The following is a 24,896-nucleotide window of genomic DNA, read 5'->3' on the forward strand; positions in this document are numbered from 1 at the left end:
GTACTGAAGGGTAGGATATCGCTAGGACGTAATATACAATATTTCCTAATCGAAGTTTAACAATTAACGTGTGGAAACAGTTATATATTTTGTAAATATTCTTTGTTTACGACCGAATGAGACGATAATAGACGATAAAAACATGGACCATCTTACCCCAACCTATATTATCTCACTTTCCGATTTTAAACTTACAAAATGTGAAAACATTTATAGAAAGTTTAAAGATAGAAGAGTTCACCAGATCGGAAAGAACGGATCCGTGGTTCTTCTTGTTGCGTTTCTGTGTTGGTTGTCAGACAGAATGATTTGCAATTTCTGGCTTGCCATTCGTTTTCCATACATGCATGCTATATGGTATGTGTATTCAAAACGTTACTTATCAGAAAAGTAATTGTATGTACAACAGGCACATCCTGATGCTGACATCTGGATATTACCTCAGTGTATTCGTTTCATTTGGCTACGCCTGGCGAACGCTTCTTGGTATAACCCCTTCCCTAAAATTCTGGCGTGCGTTTCCATTTACTGATGCTATTGGATTATACTACGTCGGTTTCGACTGAAAGCAAAATGTTGCAGACAACAAAAACGCTCGTGGTAAAACAGGAATTTCTTCATAATTAATACTATAATTGTGCTGCTTTTTTTTCTTCAATTAGGCTCATATAATTCAAGGGCAACAGCACTCAAGATGCACATTATTGAAATCAATGTTTAACCAAATATAGATTGATGCACTAGATCAGTTTTTAACGAATATTTTAGTATATATTGTCTTACACGTCGAAACTTTACTGTGCTTTTATCTGTATAGTTGTTCCGCATGTACCAAAGATTTTCGTTTTGTTTTTTTTACTCATGTTTTGTTCCGCACCTCACAGCAAAATCAGGTCGTTTGCCTACATATGCACAAGATGCAATTGGCGTATATTGTTTCGAACTCACTGTATCCGTTTTAAGCAATAAAGTCCTCGCCTTTGCTTTCTAAACTTACCCAGAGCCGAATGTAGCCAAAAGAACTTCGAGGCCCAACATTTGGTTCGGAGTTCCAACGTAAACAAGTTGATTGGTGAAGAAGAGATGGCTGTTTACATTCAAAGCACCCCGACGTTATGACTCGTCAGCAACAGAAAACAATTCATCACAGCATAGGACATATAGCAGACAGTGTGTAAGTAAAGGAACGTTCGCGGTAAGATGGTTGGGCATATTACCAATTACGACCGCTATTGACTATCCGCCATCGGATGCTCATACATTATGCAGCTACAAGGTCGATGATATAGTTCGTTAGTCAGTGAACTCTTTACCATATTTTAAAGGTGGCTTGAAGCGCAAATACAAATCGATTAGGTTCCTAGAGCGAGGGCCAGACTATGGGCAACTGAAAAACAGTATAGCGAGTTCCCATTCAATGATCAGGTCGTCAGTGTTCAAGGGCCTTGATCATTTGCTATTTCCGCATCTTGAATTTTGTTAAGCGATGCCCCTAAAGCACCTATCGTCTTTTATATCCAGCGTTCGTGTTCGCGGGGTAGAACGACATTATTTTCCGGTAGACTGAATCCATTGTTGGGCTGCCAACGCCCTCTCTGCCACATCCCAAACTCAAAAGTGCCGTGGGGCGGGATAGTTGCCGGCCTTTGACAGCCTGATCGGCATGCACACGTTTGTTACATTCCGATCATTTGCAATTAATTCCGCTTCGCAGTTACACCTTTACAATAAGACCTGTTTTTAGACGCAATCTGCTCCTTATTCAGCTGCGTATTTCCACAACGCTGGACGGCGAAGGAATCCGAGCTTCTATAGTTCGTTTCGAATTTGTTTGGCTAACAGTCAGGCTGTGTTTTCATAGCAAACAAGAATTCTACTGACAGCTTATTCCCCGCTCTGTGGATTTACCGCCTTCGTCCGTATCTCTCTCTGCTCTAGACCTTATGTTTCTTTCCCTTGAGTGCTTTTTTCGATTCGTCACCAAGATAAAGCCGGACACTAATGTCGCAGGACAGTTGTAGGTCTGCGCGGTTTTGTTCAGACGCTGCAGTTGTAAAACGACTTTACGAGCCTTCGTTTTCACACTGAATAGCGGTGTAGACGGGTTTATTGCAAAAGTTTTACAACAGCTAAAGTATGGTATATATTCTATTGGTCAGTTACCGTATGCAGCTTAATGTAAATATAGTTAATGTATTCGTCCAAGCATAGTTAAGTAAACAGCAAAATACATGCTGTTGAACGAAGATAATACAGCTTATACCTCGAGAAACTGCGCACTTGTCATAAATTATTCGTGAGGGGGTGTACTTCATTCGCCCTTTTTAAATGCAGCAATTTTCAAGCAGTAGAGCAGGTTGCAAGTTAACACTTAGCATGTAGCCGTGTATGTCTTTACTCAATGTTTATAGATATAAATACATTTGTATTGTTTTACGTATTTTTAAGGGTATAGTTTTACGTATATAGGCGCGTATTGCAAATATCATCAGGCGACAGGCGTAATTCCTTCTATAATTACATGCGATGTTTTAGAAGTTGCAGACGATCGATCGGTCAGGTATTGATGTTAATGAACATAACACGCTTCATGTTCGACCCACTTTCATTTCCGCGTAGAAACCGCCTATGTTGGTAAATGTTCATTTGGAGTTGCCATACTGGCGTGTTGCGTCTATTTATTTTTGCAAAATTTACTATCGTTGTTGCAGATGCAGAAAGGTACGTCCTAGCGAAATCTAAGCAAATTTCAGTCGATTTTCCGCTATTTGTTACCTCATTAAGATATCCGATAGCAGCAAAATGGCGAAAGTATCATTTCAATTTCTTTTATACATAGACCCGCGGGTTATGAGCCGCGACGCGCTATTGCGTTTAAATTCGTGCTATTTACTCAGAAAGGAAGGAAATCTCACTGAGGCATAAATCGGCGTTTAGGTATCAGCAATAGCGATGTATGAAGTGGTTTTACCCTGACCCCATGCGCGGTTAATCCACCGCAACGAGCGTTTAAAATGTTAATGGTTAGGCTTGTACTTGTCAATGGTGATTAAAGCGGCCTTTAATCTCCAACTCAGCTAATCGCGATAGTTCAGAGGCCGATTGCGTGCGGGCGATCCATTGCGTGCCTACCGCACGTGCTTATGGAGTAAAATATTAGAATCTGTTTCGTTGCTATATTTGTTCTGCGATGAAAAATTAAGACCTTTCTGGTCATTTGTCTCTATATAGGAGTACACGTTAATCTTGGGTGTATAAGACAACATATGTTGTAATCAGCAAAAGGAAATGGATAAAATCGATAACCAAGAGCAATTAAGTTCTTCGTTTATATTAGCTTCAGATGTTGTTTCGGGTGCAGCCGAAAACGGAGATGGTTCGCCAAGCCTGGTTTCCTCGTCTATGCAGTGTCCGCATTTAAGCCATTTCTAAAATCCCAAATTTCGAGTCTATTTTGGGCGAGCCAACGGGTTGTCCATTATCGTAGTGCCCATCCACGATTTTGTTTATACAAAGGATTATGCGTCTGCAGAAATCCTAAGCGTAAATATATAGCTATCAAAGAAAGCGTGATGGCCAACGCATTAAATCTCGAAAAATCATAAGAGCAAACAAAGCTTTATAAGAACAAACCGAATTGTTTTTTAAATGTACGTTTTAAATCCGCGAAGAATATAATGTCCTGTTGTATTGGTAAAATACCCGTTTGCTAATACTTTTTACGACGCGCATAAGATATCAATATTTATTTTTCTTACACTTTGAAAATATTTTTGTACTGTACAGTGAACTTGTGTACGTTTTACAATAAGCCTATAATGATATTTTACGTCACATTATAATTCCAAAGCATATATTTATTGGTTTGCTCTTTGCGCTGTTTGTAATTTATCCCCTTTGTAATTGACGTATATAGTCTGTTTAGTGTTGGCGCAATTTTAGGGTATTGTGTTTTGTTATTTTATTCCTTTGTGTGTGTAATTCATAAAACGCCCCGGAACACCATCCAGGGTTCCTCTCATTTTACGTCGGTGTGTTGTTTGCATTGAGTTCCAGAGGGCGTGTCGCGCTCTAATGTCGTTGTCGCACGGTCAGTTGCGACAGAACAAAGACTCGATTCTATTGGTTCGACCCATTCGCTCGACAGCCTTCGGGGGTTTGGTTGTCATGAACGGAAGAATTAACATTTACCTGAAATATTCTAATGTTGATACGTAGTTGTTTGAACGGGGATTACCGCTTTACTTGGCAAAGGTGAATGATTGTACATAGTTTTGGTCGCACATTTTCCACTTCCGATTCTCGAATAAAAAATGTCCGTAATATCAGACTGTAGGGTAAGATGGGATACTGTTAGCACCTAAATCCCAAACTTTCCGATCATGTTTGGAACAAGTAACGATGTTTTAGAGTCGCACGAATACGGTTGTATAATTCTGTAAGTATTCTGTGTTTACTATTAAATGGGCCAATGAAAGCGAATTAAACCACTGTCCTATTTCACCCCACCCTACTATATGCGATTTTCTTGCAAAAGTGGAAGGCGTATAATTTGCAATGGTGTATTGTCTGATTTAAACTTGCAGTTTCCGTGACGAAGCTTATAAGAAACTAGTAGTGTTGCTCCCTTTGTGCTGGTGCACAGTCCAATTGCTTTGACATTTCGTGGACTTGACCCTGCAGCTACTGTTAAAGGTGTATAGGAATTTTTGGCGTCTTTTCAGATGTACACGCAACGCGTTGCTGTGGGCAATTACCTTTATTTTTCAATTTGTTGCGTTTAGCGGGGTCAAGTTTTACAGTTTAAAAATATCAGGTCAACCGCGAAGTATAGTGTTAAAAGCTAGAGAGATAGAAGTGGTGTATGCACCTGTCTAGTTGTAACTGTACGCAGTGTTGGTTGTTCATGGTTTTAAAATTTCACATTTGCTTAAGTAACACTCTTAAATGTTACTTTATGAGGATCCGCTTTCCTCCTGGTCGGTAGCAAGCAGGTTTGGTTAAAAATTATCTCAAAAATCAACATACCTTTGTGGTAGTGTTAGGTCGGCTAATGGAGTTATATGGGAAACGTGATGACCTCTACTTGACCCCGTTTCGCTTGAGTGAACGGCTAGGACGGCACGATAATTTGCAAACCCAATGCGGCTGTCGGTTCTGGCGTAACACTTGCGTGTTGTCAGTAAATACTCGATTTGGTGTGGCACCTGTTTTACCGAAAACCTAAATTGTACCGCGTAGGTCACACAGTGTGGGCTTAAGCTATTGGGCGAGTTTCGCATAAAAAAAACATATTTGCTTTTCGTCTAACCGCTTTAATCCATTTCTATCTCAGCTGGGTGGTATTCCGATGCGTCAGCGTTCTTGACAGACAAGGAAAGTCTCCATTAGAATTGCATAGAAACTTCACGGTGTCGCGAACACCAATGACCCGTTTTAGATTTATTTGAGGCTCCTGTTTTACGACAAACACGCGAGGAATAACGGGCGGTGACACCGAACACTGTAGTGCTCGACACCGAGACCCGTGTGAGACAATTCGTGCGAATTTTAAAGACAGGGTCTCACTTGGAGTTTACGCGAAGGCTGGATTGAAACACTCGTATTTTAGATTTTTAGCTCCACCGTTAACAAAGGACCTATATAGATTTCAAAAACCGTTTTACTTTGAGCAAGTGCGTGTACATACTTACCGCTTTGATGTGAACTTTATCTTGTTAAGTGGCGTTGATAAATAGTTTTTATTGACGAAAGCAACTCTCGAAATACTTGACACTTTACTAGCCGGGGTAGGTAAATACTACATAGTGAGAAACGAAGAGTTACTGTAGTGAAAATGTCAACCATTTGGTTCCCAAGCTGACTAGAATGTGGAGAGTTAAAAATACAGCTGATTTTATTTACTGTTTACGTTAGGTGGCAGTAAAGAATAACAGCTCTTCGACCGTGAGAAATTTTCGCCGATTTACCAGATATTTTGTAATATTTAGTTATACAAGCTGGGCTTGTTTTGTGTTTTATTTGGTACCCGGTTACGATTTTTTGCGAAATATGAAAAACAAAACCTGTTTTGTCGGTGTGACGTAAGTCAGCAATAGAACCTGATTCAGGTGTGCAGTCGTTAACCCGATACTGGGTGTGTTGTTGACGACTTTCCCGAAAAAATACCAAAAACTCGATTTGCATTGCTATTATTATTTTTGTAGGTCGGTCTTATGCAACCTATAACAAGACTACTTTTCGCGACAGCTTCTAATGTTATACTTTATTGCTATTATGTTTTGTTTCAGATTGACACATTAGGTATATAGACTCAGCATTTATGTAATCTCACCACATTATATGCTTGACAAGCAACTATATCTGCCATCAATCAAACTTGCGCATTCCGAAGCGGCATTTGACCAGGGACTGTAAGGAAATCGAATGGCTGGAGTTGCTGAGGTCAGCAGCCGTATTGTCGGCAACTCAGCCATCGACGGCTTTGGTCTCCATCAGCCAGCGAATGATGCGTACCTCGGTCGACCTGAGTATCAAGCCACGGCTCGAGGGCATTCGAGTGACGGCTCAGAGCAGAGAGACGAGATCGGTCAGGTGTTCTGGAACCAAGTGAGTCGTGACGAAAAGGGAGACAGACTTATTGATAGCTACACTGCTATAAAGCGACCGGTTATCGATCCAAAGGAATTCAAAGATTTACCGAATTCAGTTGAACCCTTCACAGGCTACCATTCGCAAGCAGATAGCGATCAAACACGGGACGTTTCTAGTCCGAACGGTCGCAACTTTGTTTACGACGGCGGTGTAGCTGGAGTTCAGACGGATGGTAAAGAAACGAAACGTTTTTCTCAAACCGCGCAGTCGTGTACGAACGCGGCCAACGGAAACAGCAACAACAACACACAGAGAAAAAGAGGGAACCTGGGTTTGCCACCTCACCGACAGACAGGTTATCAAAAGCCGCCGATTCTTTCACCTAAGCCCTTCATTGCCAAAAAGCCAAGAAGACTGTCAGATACCAGCGCTAGCGAGCCGCCGAAAAGAGTTCCTAATCCGAAAAACGAACAAGGCGAGCACGTAGAAAGTCAAAACGTATTTCAATTCGGAAGCAGGGTGATTAGGCGTGTGTCCGCTCCCAGCGTTGTATACAAGGCTAAACTTACGGAATTAAAAGTCGTTACACCTGAGCTGATAGCGCACTCGACCGAGGCGACAGAAAAAAGGAAAAATTTCAGCAGTTGCGACAGCGGAATTTCTACTACGCCGAAAGCTTGTTTACCGCGTATTCGTGCAAGCGAACAACATAACAGTTCAAGTGACCATTCTGGATTGTTAGATGGAAATAAAAACAGGGAAATCGCGCCAGACCATCACAGAGGGTTAAATATGGATTTTAAGGCGAAGCAACAACTGATTTCGAACATATTGCCAGATCCAGCAAGAATACCACCGAAAGTCGCCAGCAAACCGAAGAACCGACCACCTGCACTTCATCTGTCACCAGGCAAAGTAAATGGAGAAAACCAGTTTAAAAATGAACCTCGCACCGATGAACTTGCTATTGCCCCTGTCTCTGCAAAACGAGACAGGTTCGAACAAATGCAAATGGCCTTTAAGAAACCGATGCCGGATCCTGTTTTTAAACCGCCGCAGCCTGAGAATCATTGGAATAGTAACGGCCCTCTGAGTCCAACTGCAAACGAGTTGTTCAAAGATATTCTGGAAATGAAGGATATAGAAAGCTTCGGAGAAACGGTCCAGATCCAGCAGTCTAAACAGGAGCCTACAAGACCTACGACTAAATCTGATAAACAAAAGCCAGAGAAGGTTGCGAAGCCGGATTACAGCTACATGACGAATGACTGGTCGTTAGAACAAGATGATTCACGAAAGATAAACGTTGAGGGAGGGCAGAACATGAAGGACCTCAAAGCTAAATACGAGCATGAGTTTGATCGCAAGTTAATCAACTCACTGATATCGCCCACAGAGAAGAAGAATTTCTTCAAAGGTTTCGAGGTAGAAGCCCCGGGCCATGCAAGATCAGCATCGCATGGCGAACGCGTTAAAGCCATCTCGCCCCCGCGAAAACTTTCCGACAGTTCGGTGCAAGATATTTCAAACAAATTTGGAAGTTTACCGCGAAACATGCATAATAAAAAACAGAATCATTTCTGCGACGGTCAAGACTTTCCACCTCTTCCGCTCAATCTTCCACCACCTCCAGATCCGCCTGTGGAACAAACCCCTCATGACTCACATACCAACGAAGCGGAAGCGCCTCGTTTTCCGGTGTACCCAAGTGCAGGTGAGGGGAGTTATACGAAGCAGCGAAGCGACAACCCATCTCACTCTTTATGCAGCGTTACCACTGGCCCAGTCGACGCTCGGGCAGCGCTCACTAATTACCCGATTAGAGAACCCGAGGGAGTGGCGCGCAATTTTGGCGAAGTGAGCAGTCAACCAACCGTTGCAAAGGACTGCAACGTGGGGCAGGGGACGGGTGGCCCAAGTCAAGATATTTCAAATAGCGACTCAGTATCGAGTAAGAACACAACTGCCCCGCGCGACATCGACGATGAGATTCTTTACTACGATAACATGGATATCATGGAGAAAGTGAGACAGAAACGAGAGCAGGATGAGAAAAGAATGGCAAAAGTGATCGCGCGTGAATCAGCGCGAAACCCTGAAATACCAGAGGTGTCTCAACGCGGCATTTCACGCTCGTCGACGAACCAGAAAAACAACGGTGCGCAGCAGGCCCGCATCGAATGCGTTTCAGTCGACAGTAACCGCAAGCAACAGATAACAGTAGGTTTAAAACCAAGCCCTGACAAAAGAAGGAATCAATCGGCAAGTCAGGGTGACATTAACGCGAACATTTCAACTGAATTTCGCAGCGCTCTTGGCGAGCTCGAGTATGAGTACAAGAAGTTAAAAGAAAATCTCGATCAGCAAATGGATCTCGTGGATGCCGCAGCACCGCCGAAATTGCCTCCCAAACAAAAGAAGTTAGTCAGAAACACTACTGATAGCCAGCAGCAACAGAAGCAGCACAACTATTCAGGGCATCAGGTCCCACAAACAAATGGAAACGCCAAGCAAGTTCAAGCACCAAACAAGCAACTAAGTCCACAGTTAAAGCTTCAAATTCCTGTAACAAATCAGCAGATAACACACCAAGGACATGCACCTTCACCGATGCCTCAGTTTTATCAGGCTCAGGCCAACTTTCAGCAACCAGCTCCCAGTCAGGCTTCGGCTGCCAAACCGTCCCACAATCCTGCACAAAATTTAAATCATCCGAAACCTGTGCAGAGTTCAAGCAACCAGCAGATTTTGACATCGGCCTTGCTTCAACAGAACGCTCTGTTAAGTGTAGAAGAGTCACGAGCGAGGTCTATAGTGGATGAACCTCTTGCTCCGATCATTGAAGAGGACAGCACTTATGGTGACTCGTCGTCCTGCGCATCTTCCGTTACCGGAGACGATCTTTCAATTTACACCGACGATTGCTCAATCGACACAAGACAGAGAAGTAGTTCGCCTTCATGTGGTGCCTGGAGTTTCGCTTCCTCGCAAGCTGCTCTTAACGGGGAGTTAGATAATGACGGAGAAACCACAGAGACTGAAGCAGAAACGACGACATCCCAGCGTGAGAGTGGTAGCACCACAGTTCACTCCACCAGCTCAAATGATGATGCATCAGACGCCTCCTCCGTTCGTTGGCAACAGAGTCCAATTACCTCGAAGGTAAATCGACAATCATCTAATGAAAAGTTGCTAGTAAAACCTGAAGAAAGAATAAATACCAACAAATCGGCTTCTACTGTCAAAAATGCTAAACCTTCAAATGAAGATGGAGATTACGAATTCATCAGCGACACTGAAGATACAGGAAGCCATTCTGTACAGTCTGGACTTAACAGGGCTGCATCGGTTGAAAGCAAGGTATCATGTTCATCTGCAGGGGCAAGCAGCATTGGAAGATCCGGGGATCTTATTAAGGCTGATCCTCATGAGGAAGAGGATGTTACAGTCCACGATGTTGAGCCATACGGTATGGTTGATTTATCAAAACTGGAGCCATCATTTGAACAAGCCACGCCCGTTCAGAGCAGGAAATACAAAGTAAAAGACTCTTCTAACGACAACGAATTGACGCCATCATCAATAATGAACTCTGTTAATGAATTCTTCGGCACTTTACCAAAGAAAAAGCAGAAGCAGGTCGAAACGGGGAGCCCTACTGAAGAAGAGACCCCGCATTTTCCGTTGGATATTCCACCCACCCAGGCGCCACCGACACCCAAGTATTCCCGCAGCTCAAAATCAACCACCGTGACCACGTCGCGTCTTCAACGAAGCAAATCGGACGCCACGCGTGAGCTGAAAGTACCTGCAGGATACGAAGAAGTTGGATACGATAACTTGGAGAATTATGGAGGTTAGTATTTATACTTTGGTATTGTTAATGGTATCATCAATGGTGGTTATGGTCCCACGTTTTATAAAACGCCATACAGTCTTGTTGGCGCTCGATACCTATACGTCTTTCTTAATCGAACGGCTCACACAACGTAACTTGTATAGATTAAACATTATTCGATCAATCCAACGACCGCAATTGATCTACAGACACCAAACCCTTGGTTTAAACTCATATCAAATGGTCAGTGTATGTAGGTGGTATTTAAAACACAAAGGTACAGACAAAACAGGCGGTAGTTTGTTTTGGTTTCTCTTTGTGCTCATTAGGCTTTGTCGTCGGCGCTTTGTCACTTCGGAACGCACTTGGCAATTTAATATTTGACCCTTATGTCAACAATCTCCTTCTCTCAGTCAGTTCGTTCTCTGAAATAGTCAACGAGTTAAGCGTCGCGTGTGTTGTACAGTCGTTTAGTATCAGAGGTATCGTTAGTGTGTCGTTGGAATAGCAATTTAGATCGTTACGGTAGTCGAACTTGAATTGGATGTTTGTTTGATAGTTTGGGTTTGCTGTCAGTGTTGGTTAGGCTCGATTGAGCAAGAGTTATATAACGCTTTCTTTTATACTATGAAGGTTGCATTTTCTTTTATCTAGCACACGATAGACTTATGTGCTTATTGTCAGATGTAGTGTATTTGAACAAGTTCTGTAAAGTTACTCTTATATTTGCAGGTGAAGCTCGTAAAGCCGCTGAAGCGAAACGGGCGCAGAGCGTCAGACAGGAGAAACATTCGAAGCACTCTCCGGGGCAGAAGAAAACTTCGGAACACAAGCGTAATCAAAGCTTTGATTCGGCCGAAGAAGACACATCACGGTCAAGAGACTCTCTTGCTTCCACCCCAGGACTAACACAACAGACTGCTGGCAGCCGAGCTAGCTTTCCACTGCCAGTTTCTGCTTCACGTCTCGCTCGTCACAGTTCAGCAGTTAGTGCTCTTGACCGCCACAGCGGGAACTTAAAACGTTCTAAGCAATCAAATACCGCCTCGGTCAAATCACCAAGTAGTAGAAGGATAGAACAAAGAGCAAAGGTACAACCTGTTCAGCAGCAACAATCCTCAACCTTACCACGGTTACGTACCGATCGCAACGAAAACCTCGGTAAACCGTCGTTTGATCACACTTCCAAAAGTACAGAAAACTTTGCTTCACTCGACAAAGAGAAAACTCACAGAGAACATATTAAACAAGAAGAAGCAGCTGCTAGGGAGAGGAAAATATCTCGAGAGTCCTTAAAGAACCGCACTAACTCCCGTGAATGTGCACTGGACAGGCAGAGTAGCCAAGAAAACGAAGTCACTACTAAAGATCAAGGACGACGTTACGACCGAAGTGGTGGCGTGGAACACAAGCTATCGACGCATCGCAGCAACTCCAAGAACAGTGCGCCTGCTACACCCGAGGATAGGCCGTTCCCGGTATTTAACTCGGATTATGACGAAAGTTTAGACGACGGCGTCGTAAATCCGTATGAAGAAGTGGAGTTCACTTTGGATGCTTCTCACACAGTTTCTTATCAACCTAAGATTGAAACCGAAGAGCAAGTCGAAGCTAAACATCGAGTGCAGGAGATACTAGATAACATACAGCCACCTGAATCTCCGTATAAACCGAAACCTCCTCTTCCAAGATACCCAGTCGAATACGACAACTTCTATCTCGGCAGTACCGGAGAAACAAAATCCCGAGCCAGCAGTGGAATTGGAACTGACGAAGCGGGACGTTCGAAAATTGGAAGCGGTGCAACTTCATCATCTTCTCCTCCTCCGTCGCCATCCACTGAAGAACCTTCGAGGACTTCTGGGTATTCGGAAGGAGCGTTGACACCGGTGTCCACCCCGGCATCAGTTCGGTCATCAAGGTTTCCAGAAGATTCTGGCACAGACGCCACTCTACCATTCGACGAAAGGGAACAAGCTGAATTGAGATCACCCCGTCGAAAATCCAGGGACGAATCGCGAAACGGAGAAGATTCGTCTGACGCTGCTCCGAACCGATCACTGGGTTCACAGCTCCGAAGTTTACTAGGAGGAAGTCCTGAAAGCAAATATATTTCTCCAAGTCTGCGCCGAAAGCGTTCCCTCCTTAAACGCTCGAAATCTCCCGGTGGAAGCAGACGTTCAAAAACGCCTCCACGCTCAAAGTCACCATCTAAAGATAACGACGGAAAATCCGAGCTTGAATCAGTTGCCAGCACACCCGCACTACCACGCAAGGAGGAGAGACAATCTCAGCGATCTTCCAAAATCGACAAACGAGGGTAAAACATTTTGCACATATTTTTAAGACAATGAAATGTTATATACACTTTTGATAAAATTTCTAGTTTTTTATTTATAGCAAATTGGAAAAGAACTTTATCATAATGCCTATAGTGGATAGTCTTATAATGAAATACATTTCTGTTTCAGTTCAAAAGCGAACACTCCAGTACCTAATAAAGAAGAAGAAGATCCCGTCATCCTTCGATCTGCCTCTCAAAGGATCGTAGATAGACGGGGAAGATCTGGTAGCTCTTCAGCTCGCAAAGCGAAATCCTCAGACCAAGAAAGCGAACCGAGTGAATTAGGTAAAGATCGAAAACTGAGAATGTCTTCACGATGGAGAAGATCTAAATCATCTGATCGATCTCCGACCCGCTCGAAATCAAAAGAAAGAAGCAAATTTGGAAAGTAAGATTTTACTGTCTCTGTTTGTAAAATAAACTAAAATGAACTTCTTGATATGTAAAACATGTTAAAACACCTTGTTAATTGCTTTTTCCTAAATTATTTCCATTTTTTCATAGGAGGTCAAAATCTCAAGAACGTCCCCCTCCGAAAGGATTAGAAACAAAAGAAATTGACATAGAAGGTGGAGAAGAGAGAGGAGGTAGGAGTATCTTCCGGAGGAGTAGGAGCAGCTCCAGGAAAAGAGATAAACGAGGAAAATCTACCGAGAGGAAAGAAGAGGGGGCAACGCGCGGGAGAAATCCAGTTAGCTTTTTCAGAAAGCTGCTCAGAAACAAAAAAGACGAAGACGAGGGTGGAATCGTCCATGTGCCCTTGGGTAAAGGTTTGTAAACTAGAAATTAAAATGTTGTAACCAAATATGTGGCCTCAGGCAAATGAGACGAAAGTAAACACATTTTGTCAACATATGGCTGACACTTGCTTGGCAGAAACCGTTGCTATAACTAGCATCTGACGACGTTAATTTTATCTTTGCGTCTCAAAATAACTATATGCCAGTAACGTGATATATGCGTGATTACCATTGAAATACAATATTTATCTATATATGGGTCTCATATGTGACTCTCAAAGAACCAGCATGCAAATACCTATATGTTCGAAGTTTTAGCCAGATTGCAATCGTATGCTGTGCTCGTACGGTTAGCAAGACAATTTTGCAAAACATTACGACTCACCGTGTTTTTCAACCCACGTAGACTCAGTCGTAGCAAAGATTCGTATCTATAATTGCCGGGGGCGGCGCGTACATGACTATATGTTTGCATGCGAGCTGATGCCTCGATAAGCCAGCGTCTGTTTATTGTCTTTGGAAAGTCCACATATCTGATACTCTTTAGTTCTGCTTTACCATTCCTTTAAATTTTAAACTATAGTTTGTTTCTATGTATAATACGCTTTTATATAGTACTGTTCAAAAATATGAACATCACTTCACACATGTACGTTTATGTTTATCACCCTATTATTGCAGGTGTTGATATGTCAGACTCGACTGAGGCACTGAGCACCATCCTAGCTTACAAAGGAGACGAGGTTTCTGAGCCTGAGCAGTGGACCCCACCAAGACCCCACCCACCGCAACAGAGGATCACGAAACCCAACCAAAAGTCAAGTCCAACGTAAGTACAGTTTGTTCCAAGCTATCGTTGTTGTTCAACGCGAATGTAGAATCTCTGTGAAGTGGGTTTTTAAAGGTCAATTCGTTTTAAGGTGCCCATATGCCTGTGGTATGCGGTGCAACTATAATGAGTTAAAGGGCACACTGTGTACAAAGGGTTCCACATCAACACACGTGATCGAAAACAACCTTTCCGTTCATAACAATAAAATATATTTTGCGATGTTCCTGGCACACACAGGATGCATTATAGACTTATCGCGGTGACTAAGTCAGCTTAAATTGGGGTTTGTCAACGAAGCGTAAAGGAATGCGTCCGTGTTGCATCCTTCCCATATAAGTCCTTTATCCACCGTAATTTGCTCCATTTATGAATCTCACTTCTCGCGCATAGTAAACCCTGTGTGGGTCGCGAAGCCTCGCAAGATTGGTACTTGAGTGCTAATTATGTTATTATGTGCGGTTACAACTCTATGTGCGGAGTTCCCGATTTTCGTGTGAGAGTATAACGATTTTATTTAGTTTGACCAACCGGTAGTAAGTTTTACGTTTCCGGATTACAACTTCTTATTCTGACTGCTGACTTCTGTAATTAGGATTATACTGAACGCTGCCTATTGTCTTTTATTAGATACATGTCCCGCATATGACAGCCGTCGGTGGCAGGTCTGGGTAAGAGGGTCCATGTTTTCATTCTTTTTTTCGTCCCACTTGGTAGTAAACAAAAACATTTATTAAGTTATATAACCGTAGCCTCACGACTCTAAAAGAGCGTTGTTATTTGATAAAACACAGAAAGTACGGGATATTATGTGCTAAAGATATCTCATCTTACCCCACACATAACTATATCTACTTATGTAACTGATTATTTGCACAAATCTTTGCAGAAAACCAAAGGAACGAAAAGCGATGCGTTCCCCGCCTTCCCACAGAGCAAAGAAAATGTCATCTTCAATATCATCAAGAGGGCAAGCAGACCACAGCACAGAAAGTTCATCGGAGGGTGTTGGAACTGCCGGGAGAACCAAAAATAACCGAAACCTCGATACCTATGGAAACCTAGGTAAACATGCTATGCAATAAACATCGCAAAATAATATCAATTTATGTGTGCCAAAGCATGCCAGTTGGACATTTAAAACACAGTGCGTTTTACCCACGTTAATGTATAATGTAAAACATGTTTATTTGTTGGTCTTATGTAGTCTTGAGAGTAACACAGTAATGAAATGTATACTTCTACAGTATAATAGGTTTTCATACCGAACTGTCTGTTTACCACCAGGTATCAACCGAGCAAATCTTGGCGCACCTCAGAAACCAGCTCGTCCATCAAGCAGAAAAAGTAGTTTCAGCAACTCACTGCCAAGTTCAGATTCCGAGCGGCAAACCAATGCTGAGGTAAAACTTTGCTTTGTGAAATCTGATAACCATGGGTACCTGGAGATTTTTGTGGCGTGGCAATTATTGGAAAAGTCTCCAATAGCCCGTGCAAATAACTCGCTTTGAAATAGCGCAATATTTTACAGACGTAACCACATGATACCTAAATTCGTATATGGTTTCCGTGTGTTCTAAAACCGGTACATTTTGCACACCCATCGTCGGCTTCGGACGGCCGTTATCACAATAATAGTCAGTTAAGGAGAAAAGTTAATTGTTCCTCCGACGTAATTTAAAATCTGTATCCCCGGGGAAAACCAAAAAACGTGACGGTCTTTGCTTATGTAGTCGAATTATGTCGCCGATAGCCATAAAGCACATATCGCAAGAGTTAAAATAGTTTCAAAGGTTTCCTTTAACAGTAAGGAAATGGATAACTTATCACGAAGTTAGGTTAAATTATACGAGACACTAAAAACCTGAAAATCTGCGAGTATTTTATTATAAGTCCGTGAACCGTATTATACACACCAGTCAGCCACCTGCATTTCCCAACACTTGCTTTATTAAACGTTATTGGATCGGGACCTCGGAATGTCCGACAAGAACGTAAACGCGACATGGCAGTTTTACGCCACTGGGCTATGTATAGCTGACACTTGACAAAGGTATGCGAGGAATGGCTGTGAGTGACTCGCGTTTGCGACTTCTCGGAACACTTTAAACAAAACATACCGTGTTTCTGTATATAAGCGACTAGATCACACTGTCTACCGATAAGCTAAGTAGCTGTTGATTTATGTTTGTTAGTTGTTACCGTTCCGGGTAACGACTCTCTCTGATGTGTGCAAGTCACAGTTTACTTCTGTTTTCGGGAAACGGACTAACTACGGTCCTAAATTTCAGTTCACCTGACGTAACTCGCTGCAGGACTTTACACATATAGAATAGAACATGATTTTGCATAAATTGCCAACTGTTGCCTAAAATTTCAAAGTCCCTATAGCGCTGTCACTGCAGGAGCTCATTCGTATAAAATATAATCTACATTTTTTTATAATTGAGAATTATACAACAGGCAAGCAATACGAAACTGAAGTCATCCCGTGTGTATCAAACCCAGCATGGTGTTCCAGTTTTGCGTCGCCCACTACTACGTGAATATGATTCCGATACACCTACCAGTGCTCTTGCATCGGACGCAGACAGCTCTACTGGTGTTGCATCAGATGCAGAGACAGGTGGACCACTAAGGTAAGTCAGTTGACTGTTATTTTTAGTATATATAGGATTGCTATAACTTCTGATCGTGTTTTAAAAACTTCTTAACGCTATTTTAGAGACGTGAACCTACGGTTATGTAATAACTTAAATGTTTACTTCAAATGGATGGAGGAAATAAAATAAAAATATGACTCATCTTATACCCTAACCTCTTATACAATGAAACACAGTTATATGTTTTTGCAACATTGTGGCAATCGAAACAATTCTGTTAAATTACACCGAGATGAACAGTTTAAACGTTGATAAAGTATAAAAGCGTCACAGAACAAGTTGATCGCTTCAATGCTCCATTAGTCTAAACACTGTACACAACCCCTTGGCGATCTAACCAAGCGTATATCCAAACTCGTATGTTGATGGTCAAAATAATTCACTTTCCGTTGAAATGAAACGAACCCTCGCATGGAAGTGTATATCCTGGTTTCCTCGTCCTATGATCTTGTTGCTGGTAACCCCCAGCTTTGTTGTGGGCTTCAATATAATGCGGATAAACTTTGTCTGTATGGCTGCGAATTTTTAAGTCTCGGAACTTTTTGGCACCTAAGTTTTGTTTGACGTTTTGTTTGTATGGCATAAAACATGAGTACATGACACGTTTAAAAACGCGTAGCAGCTTTATTCGATATCGACCGCCATATCAATGTAATGTTTCTGTTTATAAATGTTATAATATAAGTTGTTCGAATTTAGGGGAAATGATACATAAACTGTTGGTATGCATTTCGTATTTTATAAATTCTGCATGTTAAGAGGATCTGTATGTTCTACATCTGGTAGGAGCGTACCTCTGCCAAAATCAACAGTGAACACGATACCCAGCAGGGTCATGTTTACAGTGTTAAAGTACACATTTAACCACCCGAAGCAAACATTTTAAAACCTCCAGTACACTCTTACGACATAACACTTTCCGCACGGTTACTGCTGGGCAAATTCCGATGCCTATAAAACACGGCCCATTAGCGCCTAAATAAGCTTGCGGCTGACCCGCTGTGCAGGTGTCAGAGATAGAATAACAAACCACGTCGCGGTAGAGCAGGCACTGGGAGTGCCACGCTTACCCTACTGGGCGAGGCCTGTCACAATATCAACCGCACAGGCTTGGCAGAGCTGTTAGGGTACCACAAAATGCATGCATTTCAAGTGCTTCAAATCAGCCGTATCGATGTTTCGATAGCGCTGTAGAAGCTGGCCAACGAAACCTTCAACCTGGACCATGTTATAAATAGGTCAGCTATCAAGCAAGGCCCTCTTGCAAGATTGAAGGGAACTTTAAGAGGTTCTCCCCGTCGCCCAGTGAGGGTGGTGTCACCACGTCGTTCCAAATCTGACCCAACGATATTCGACGGCGACTCTACAGTTTCTATAAAGAATACGTATTATAACTTGGAAACTCAGGAAACTACGAAAACTCCACCAGCGAGCCAAGAAAAGTAAGCAGTCTCGTTTGTCTTTATGCACCAAGAAGGCCTCAATATATAGCAATGTAATACAAGTACAATATAAAAGAACTAAATCCCCAACTACAATATTTTATCAGGAAATCGAAGCTCGCTGCGCAACAGCGTCGTCGAAGCCAAAAGCAAAGTCGACGCCAAACGGCTCCGGTTGACCTGGCTTATGCTACCCACCAGCGACAGAAGTACAGGACACTTGTCTCCCTAAACGCGCAAACACTGAGAAAAGTAAGCGTTTAAATTAATTACTTGGTTTAACGTGATATCAAAACAGGATTAAGCCATCGGCAACTCGTCGGTTGCCCTGGGCGTGAGAAGCAGTGTGAAATATGCGCTGTTAGAAGTTAACGCTGTAATACTTGCAGGTTACGGAGAGATGGCTGGCCGAATGGCGCAACCAGCTACCAGTTGGCGGGTTTCTCATTACATCGTGGTCGGACGTGGCGATAGAGAGTCACCGGCCGATATGTATGATCGGGAACAGTGTTGTTTACCCTGCAGTGTCGACTGGAAATAACAAGTTTAATCTAGCATGCCAGGTTTGTGTTACAATTTTCCTCAGCCTTAATTATTCATAAATTATAACATCTGTTTTTATAACGACAAATGTTTTGCTGCTATTTCCCTATTATTCTCTATGTTAATTAAATGTGATCTTACTTTTTTAATTGTAAGGATAAATATAAAATGATGTATAGTTCTGTTGAGTAAGATAGAATCCTGTTTCAAGTTAAATTCCCTATTTCCTAAACGAATTTTGAACAATCAACAACGCTATTTTAGTATCGACTATATAACTTAATGCTAGTTTTGTGACTTGTATCGTAAACATAATGTTGTTTTTCTTTAGTTGTACGATCAACGTGACGTTGGGGAACGAATGATCCTAAAGCTGGAGAATAGTTCATCTTTACCAGCGCACCCCAACACGTGTGGTGTCTGCAGTCATTTTCCTTGCCGAGTACCGAGGTCCTTGCTTGACCCAACTTCGGGTGGAGGGGCTGCCGATGCACTTTGTGTCGTTTTGTCGACTCGGCCAAGTCACTCTCTTCAGGTGTGATTTGGAAATGATTTGATTATTTTTTCTAAATTTGTTATTTTCGAGATAGAATCCTATTTGGTGTATTAATATAGCAGGGTGGGGGGAGATGGGACACATTTTCGGTCTATTTTCTCGTCATATTTGGTAGTAAACTAATAATATTTAAAGAATTAAAAAAACGTATCCTTACCAATTCCACAGACTGTTGTTAATTGTTTAAAATACGATCAGGAATTTTGAATATAATGCTCTAAAGGTGTCCCATCTTCCCCCACAGTACTCTATATTATTTTTGTGAATAAATGAATGTGGTTTATTTGTCTTTGTATGAGGAGCCAGCGACACTCACTGTCATACATTTTAATTGCTTGTTATTTGTCGCAGGAGTATCTAGACCGCTTAATTTCGAAAGAAGAACCCACGGAATACCACCGCCAAGTCTTAATCGCTCTACTCCAACTACTACAAGGCATTAAACATTTATTAGCATCTGGTTTTGATCTCCCTTGTATAAGTGCCGAGCACTTGGTCATTACAGAGGATCGGGGATTCTTGCAAATTCTACCGCATCTAAACTGGTCCGACTCGGTCGACTCAAAAAGAAATCGTTTGGATGTTGACAAAGTACTCGATGCGTATCAAAGCTCCGACTCGGACTCGAATCAAAATTCAAGAAGGTTGTCCCACACCCAGCAATTGGCGGCTCTGATGAAACGCTTGTTACAGAACGCAAACTTGGCTTCCAGTTCTGCTGGAATGGGTCGGCCGGGTGATCGCAGCTCAGCAGCCTCATTGGTGTCAAGGGTTGTAGTTCCAGGAACCAAGTATTCAACCGCAATCAAGCACATTGTTTATTATCTTGAACGCTCTCCGCCCGTGGGCGCCCAAGAGGCGGCCGAACTTGTGCAATGCGCACTGTGGGGCCCTGAAGACCTAGAAGACGTCGGTGTGGATGATGTTACACCATTTGCTGCTCTTGAGCTATGGATCGAAATGGAACAAGCCAAATTAGTAAACAGTCTTGCAGTATTGAACCCAGGAGACCGAATGGTTCCAGTTTCGTTCCTTAAACATCAATACTTTTCAACAGTAACCCCTGAAATGCTGTTTAACGGTCTCAAGACGTTACAGCGAATTTGATAACTATCATCCAGTTATATGTAATAAATGGTACCCTTTCTATTTCTTTTATTATGTCAAATTTAAATTACCACATTTTTGTTGTGACGGTTTTAGGCCACCTACCTATAGTGAGTGACTTTTAATCTTTTAATTACTTTTTTTGCTGCTGTTATTCGTGGACAATCTAAGAATGTTTTAACTATAATTATACATACATGCAATAGTTTCTTTGCATTTTGTTCCCACCGTTCGCACGAAGCATAATATAAACGCAGTAAAACACCTTTTAACTGCATAAATGCACTTGAAAATTGTAGCAATCGCCAAAATTGTTTTGCTTGTAGCTTTATTTATACTTTTGTTGCAGTGGGTTTTATTCTCGCTATTATGCGTTCGATTACTGCCTTTTGTTCCCTGTATACTAACAACATGAGAATTTGTGTAACGATATTGATTGCACTTTGTGACAGACTTCAGCTGGCATCGACACGACTGTATTAAATACTGAATGCAATAGATTAGGCTCAGGAAGAATTTAGTTTCCAGTAAGCCACAAGCGTACATTAGCCGCAAGCATAGACACCTAAACATCTATGCCGCAAGCGCATCCAGAAGCGCTGAGCCGTAAACTTTAAAAGAAATCGTGCGGGGATTTCAACAAGAGTGTGAGCGTTTTGAATTTAGTTTTTTTGTTACAAGTCAGGTCGCAGTCCAGCAAATGATATAAAGGAGAGTACTTTTTGTTAACAGATTCGCTGACACGTTTATAGTTCACTGCATCCATTGAGTGCTTAGTCACTGCAGCATTGCAGCAGGTTAGAATCGTACTCGCATACTTACTGTAATGTTTAAATTTTTAGTTTGCCTTCCTAATTACCACAATAACATGGGCTATTGCAGTGGGTAATATGGTACTATGGTAAGATAAAATATTTGGTGAAGATCCCCCCCCCCCTTTTTTTGCTAACCACTAACCTCCAACTACTAACTCCTATAACCACCAAACCCTAACTACTAACCCATATTTATTAATTTATACCTACTGGCCAGTGGCCACTAACGTTATAACGTAACCCCTAACCATTAGATCAACATGGTAACACCTAACCCCATTCTCTAAACTTCAACACTTACCACCAGCCTATTCTGCTATGTACCGGAGGATTCTTTACTAGTGTTAATTATTTAAATGTTGAATATATGTCCCAACCTACAATACTATATTTGGTGACTGGTTTAGTGGTGTCAACGCTACATTACGGGTTAGGTAGTTTCCTATGCAACCTTTAATCTACCACAAGGCAGGTTAATTAAGGATGCATATTTTACACATTTTTAAAGTTAATTTTTAATTTTTGACATGAAGATGCCTTTTTCTTCTTTACCTAGTGATTAGTGATATAGGCTACCTTGTAGTAATGTTAATGTACAACCTGATCTAGATGATAAAAGGTTGTTATTTTAAAAAGGAAAAACTGAATATTTCATAACTGAATATTTCATGTGACTAAAATGACATCCAAAAACGATGCTACAGCTCCAGACTTTGACTGTGAATATTATAATGATGAATACAAAGCTTGTCGACAATTACGAAACAAATTTCACCAGTTTTATGCCTATGGTGTTATGAACAAAATAGACTGTAACAGATGGAAGCTGGATTTTAAAAACTGTCGTGCTTGGAGAGATTTAAATGACAATGCAGCCAAAACTGCTTTAGTGGAGAGCGAACGGACCAGACAAGCTGAAATAATGAACAATAGAACTACTGTATGGGAATATAGACAAAAACCACCACATATGTGGCATTTTCCTGGAAATGTATCAGAAAGCAAGCTGAACACCTAAATAATTTATCTTTATGTATATATACTAGGCCTATAGCTTGTTAAAATACGTAAATAATTAAGTTTACCAAGGTGATGTTTTTTGGGCTAATCAAAATTGTTTTTTCTCATAGGTTTCAAAATGAATTGGTATGTTTAAAATGTTAGCATACCGAATTAGCCATTAATTTAAAACATTTGTATGGTGCTATAGTTAAAACATGTCTGGTGAAAAGGCAACTGTTTCAAGTGTGGACGAAGAAGCAATATGTGAGTCGCAGCAGCTTTTAAATTGCCAACCAAATGAAACATTGAATGAAACGGATGATTCACTCCTTCAAGTTCCAGCCGCTCGTGTCAAGTCAAGGTCACCCATTGAAAAATATAAACCATCGTTAAAAACTTTGATTCCAATAAGGCCCTTTGCAAATGACGATCAGGACCACCCCAATGATAATGCTGGTCTTTTTTCAACCATGACATTTTCATGGTTCACAGGACTCATTTGGAGAGCGTTTCGTAAACCTCCTTCTGCAAATGATCTCTGGCAGCTGTCTCAATACGACCGCACAGAACCAAACTACATCAGGATGTTGCGTTTCTGGAACGAGGAAGTAACAACTTATGGTGTTGAAAAGGCTTCATTGTTAAGAGTGTTTTTCCGGTTTGTTCGAACACGAATGCTTATCACAATCTTCTGCACCTGCATTTTTAGCACTGTTGTGTTTGTTAGCAGTGGTATCATCTTGCGAAAGCTAATACATCACGTATCCCATCCAGAATCTACATTGCATGAGGGCTTAGTTCTTGTTGGCATTCTCGCTGCAACAGAGCTTACAAGGGCTTTCTGTTTGACAGCAGTTTATGTTATAAACTATAGAACAGCAGTCAGAAGCCGTGCTGCCCTTCTCATGATGATTTTTAACAAAGTTTTACGCCTTTCGCATATGACTGGCACTGCATCTGCAGGGGAATTGGCAAATATTTGCTCCAATGATGGTGATAGACTTTTTGAGCTATGCAGAACTGGTAACATAGTAATCATGGGCCCTGTTTTGTTCATAAGTGGGACTGCATATGTTTGCGTTTTGCTTGGTCCTATTGGTTTGATTGGGTCGGCCATTTTTATTCTAATGATCCCCATTCAAGCAGTAGTCGTGAAATTCATGAATGCTGTTAGGCAAAAAGCAATTGCTTTTACTGATGAAAGAGTGCAGAAAATCAATGAAATTTTGACATCAATAAAGCTAATCAAGATGTATTCATGGGAAGAATCGTTTGCCAAGATCATTGAAGACGTGCGGAAAAAGGAGCTTGCAGCACTAAAAGTGGTCGGATTAATGGCCAGTGTGAGTGTAAGCACGGCATTCCTCACCCCAGTCGTTGCTTCTGTTATAATGTTTACCGCTTATTTGTGCCTCGGTCATAATCTTAATGCAGAAACCGCTTTCACTTCAATTGCTCTATTCAATGTGATGTCCTATGGACTAAAGCTGATGCCAATATCTATAAAAAGCATTGCAGATGGAGTGGCGTCTATTAAACGAATCCAGAAAATCCTGTGTTACATTGATTTGGTGGAATATGTTAACACAGAAACAAAAGATAAAGAAAATGCAATTGAAATACAAAATGCTTCACTGTCTTGGGATGCAAAGTCAAGTATTGATTCCATTAATAACCAATCTAATGAAGATATGGAGCAGGAGAATGACGGTCTTCTTGAGGATAAAGGAACAAAATCTTCCATTACACTGAAGAATATTGAACTAACTGTACCTAAAGGGGAATTAGTTGGTATTTATGGCTCGGTAGGATCTGGTAAGAGTTCCCTATTATCTGCAATTCTTGGGCAGTTAAAGCTTTTGGAGGGTTCAGTTGCTGTTTCCGGATCAATTGCTTATGCAGCTCAAAGTGCATGGCTAATGAATGCAACTGTGAGGGAAAATATTGTATTTGGTTCTTTATATGATGAAGTTTTATACAAAAAAGTTGTTTTTGCTTGTGGCTTGCTTCCAGATTTTGACATTCTGCCTTCAAGAGATCTGACTGAAGTTGGTGAACGTGGAATGAATCTCAGTGGAGGGCAGAAACAAAGGATTAGCCTTGCAAGAGCTTTGTATAGTGACCGAGATGTATATTTACTTGATGACCCTTTGAGTGCTGTAGATGCACATGTCGGAAAGCATATCTTTTCTGAAGCTGTTTTCTCTTTCCTAAAATCACGCAACAAAACCATCATTTTTGTCACGCACCAAACCCAATACCTTTTACACTGTGATAAAGTTTATGCAATGAAAGATGGGACATTAACGGGAACCTCAGAACATCAACTGGATGCGAATGATCTTGAGATGTTGGAAAAAGAAGAGAATCAAAAGAGCAAAGCCTCACCTGGTAAACAAGCTCAAAGTACAACAGCTAAATCA

At 41.6% G+C, this 24,896-nt stretch overlaps 2 protein-coding genes and 1 pseudogene across 4 annotated transcripts in view; all 3 read left to right on the forward strand.

Moving 5' to 3' along the window:
* LOC100176444 (alkaline ceramidase-like) overlaps positions 1–1,288 on the forward strand; it is a 3,837-nt gene extending 2,549 nt beyond the window's left edge. The window contains exons 5-6 of the mRNA XM_009859887.3: positions 217–357; positions 410–1,288. Of these exons, the coding sequence (XP_009858189.1) occupies positions 217–357; positions 410–566 (298 nt within the window). The 3' untranslated portion in view covers positions 567–1,288. The remainder of the gene's footprint in view (positions 1–216; positions 358–409) is intronic.
* A 5,002-nt stretch (positions 1,289–6,290) lies between these two features.
* Positions 6,291–21,086, forward strand: LOC100185033. Of its 2 annotated transcripts, none has more exons than XM_026833764.1 (13): positions 6,291–10,450; positions 11,165–12,752; positions 12,904–13,164; positions 13,281–13,546; positions 14,198–14,345; positions 15,235–15,410; positions 15,633–15,748; positions 16,809–16,984; positions 18,247–18,450; positions 18,558–18,702; positions 18,840–19,013; positions 19,325–19,528; positions 19,901–21,086. In XM_026833764.1, the coding sequence occupies exons 1-13, from the start codon at positions 6,427–6,429 to the stop codon at positions 20,654–20,656; spliced, it is 8,238 nt and encodes a 2,745-aa protein (XP_026689565.1). In that variant the 5' UTR covers positions 6,291–6,426; the 3' UTR covers positions 20,657–21,086. The 2 variants fall into 2 exon arrangements, with proteins under 2 accessions (XP_026689565.1, XP_026689566.1); XM_026833765.1 differs by having other exon boundaries at positions 13,281–13,540.
* A 1,522-nt stretch (positions 21,087–22,608) lies between these two features.
* The window catches only part of LOC101242439, a 4,458-nt pseudogene continuing 2,170 nt past the window's right edge, over positions 22,609–24,896 (forward strand). Inside the window, exon 1 of the transcript XR_003395753.1 lies at positions 22,609–24,896. The product of XR_003395753.1 is annotated as a multidrug resistance-associated protein 5 pseudogene (transcript).

This window comes from Ciona intestinalis, chromosome 3 (assembly GCF_000224145.3).
Source record: "Ciona intestinalis chromosome 3, KH, whole genome shotgun sequence".
Taxonomy (NCBI): Eukaryota; Metazoa; Chordata; class Ascidiacea; order Phlebobranchia; family Cionidae; genus Ciona; species Ciona intestinalis.

Bases quoted from the DNA above. Each gene is read 5' to 3' on its own strand.
- LOC100185033 (XM_026833764.1), top strand. From the start codon at position 6,427: ATGGCTGGAGTTGCTGAGGTCAGCAGCCGTATTGTCGGCAACTCAGCC. The intron at 13,165-13,280 runs GTAAGATTTTAC...ATTTTTTCATAG, and splicing joins GAAAGAAGCAAATTTGGAAA to GAGGTCAAAATCTCAAGAAC. The intron at 18,703-18,839 runs GTAAGCGTTTAA...TAATACTTGCAG, and splicing joins ACGCGCAAACACTGAGAAAA to GTTACGGAGAGATGGCTGGC.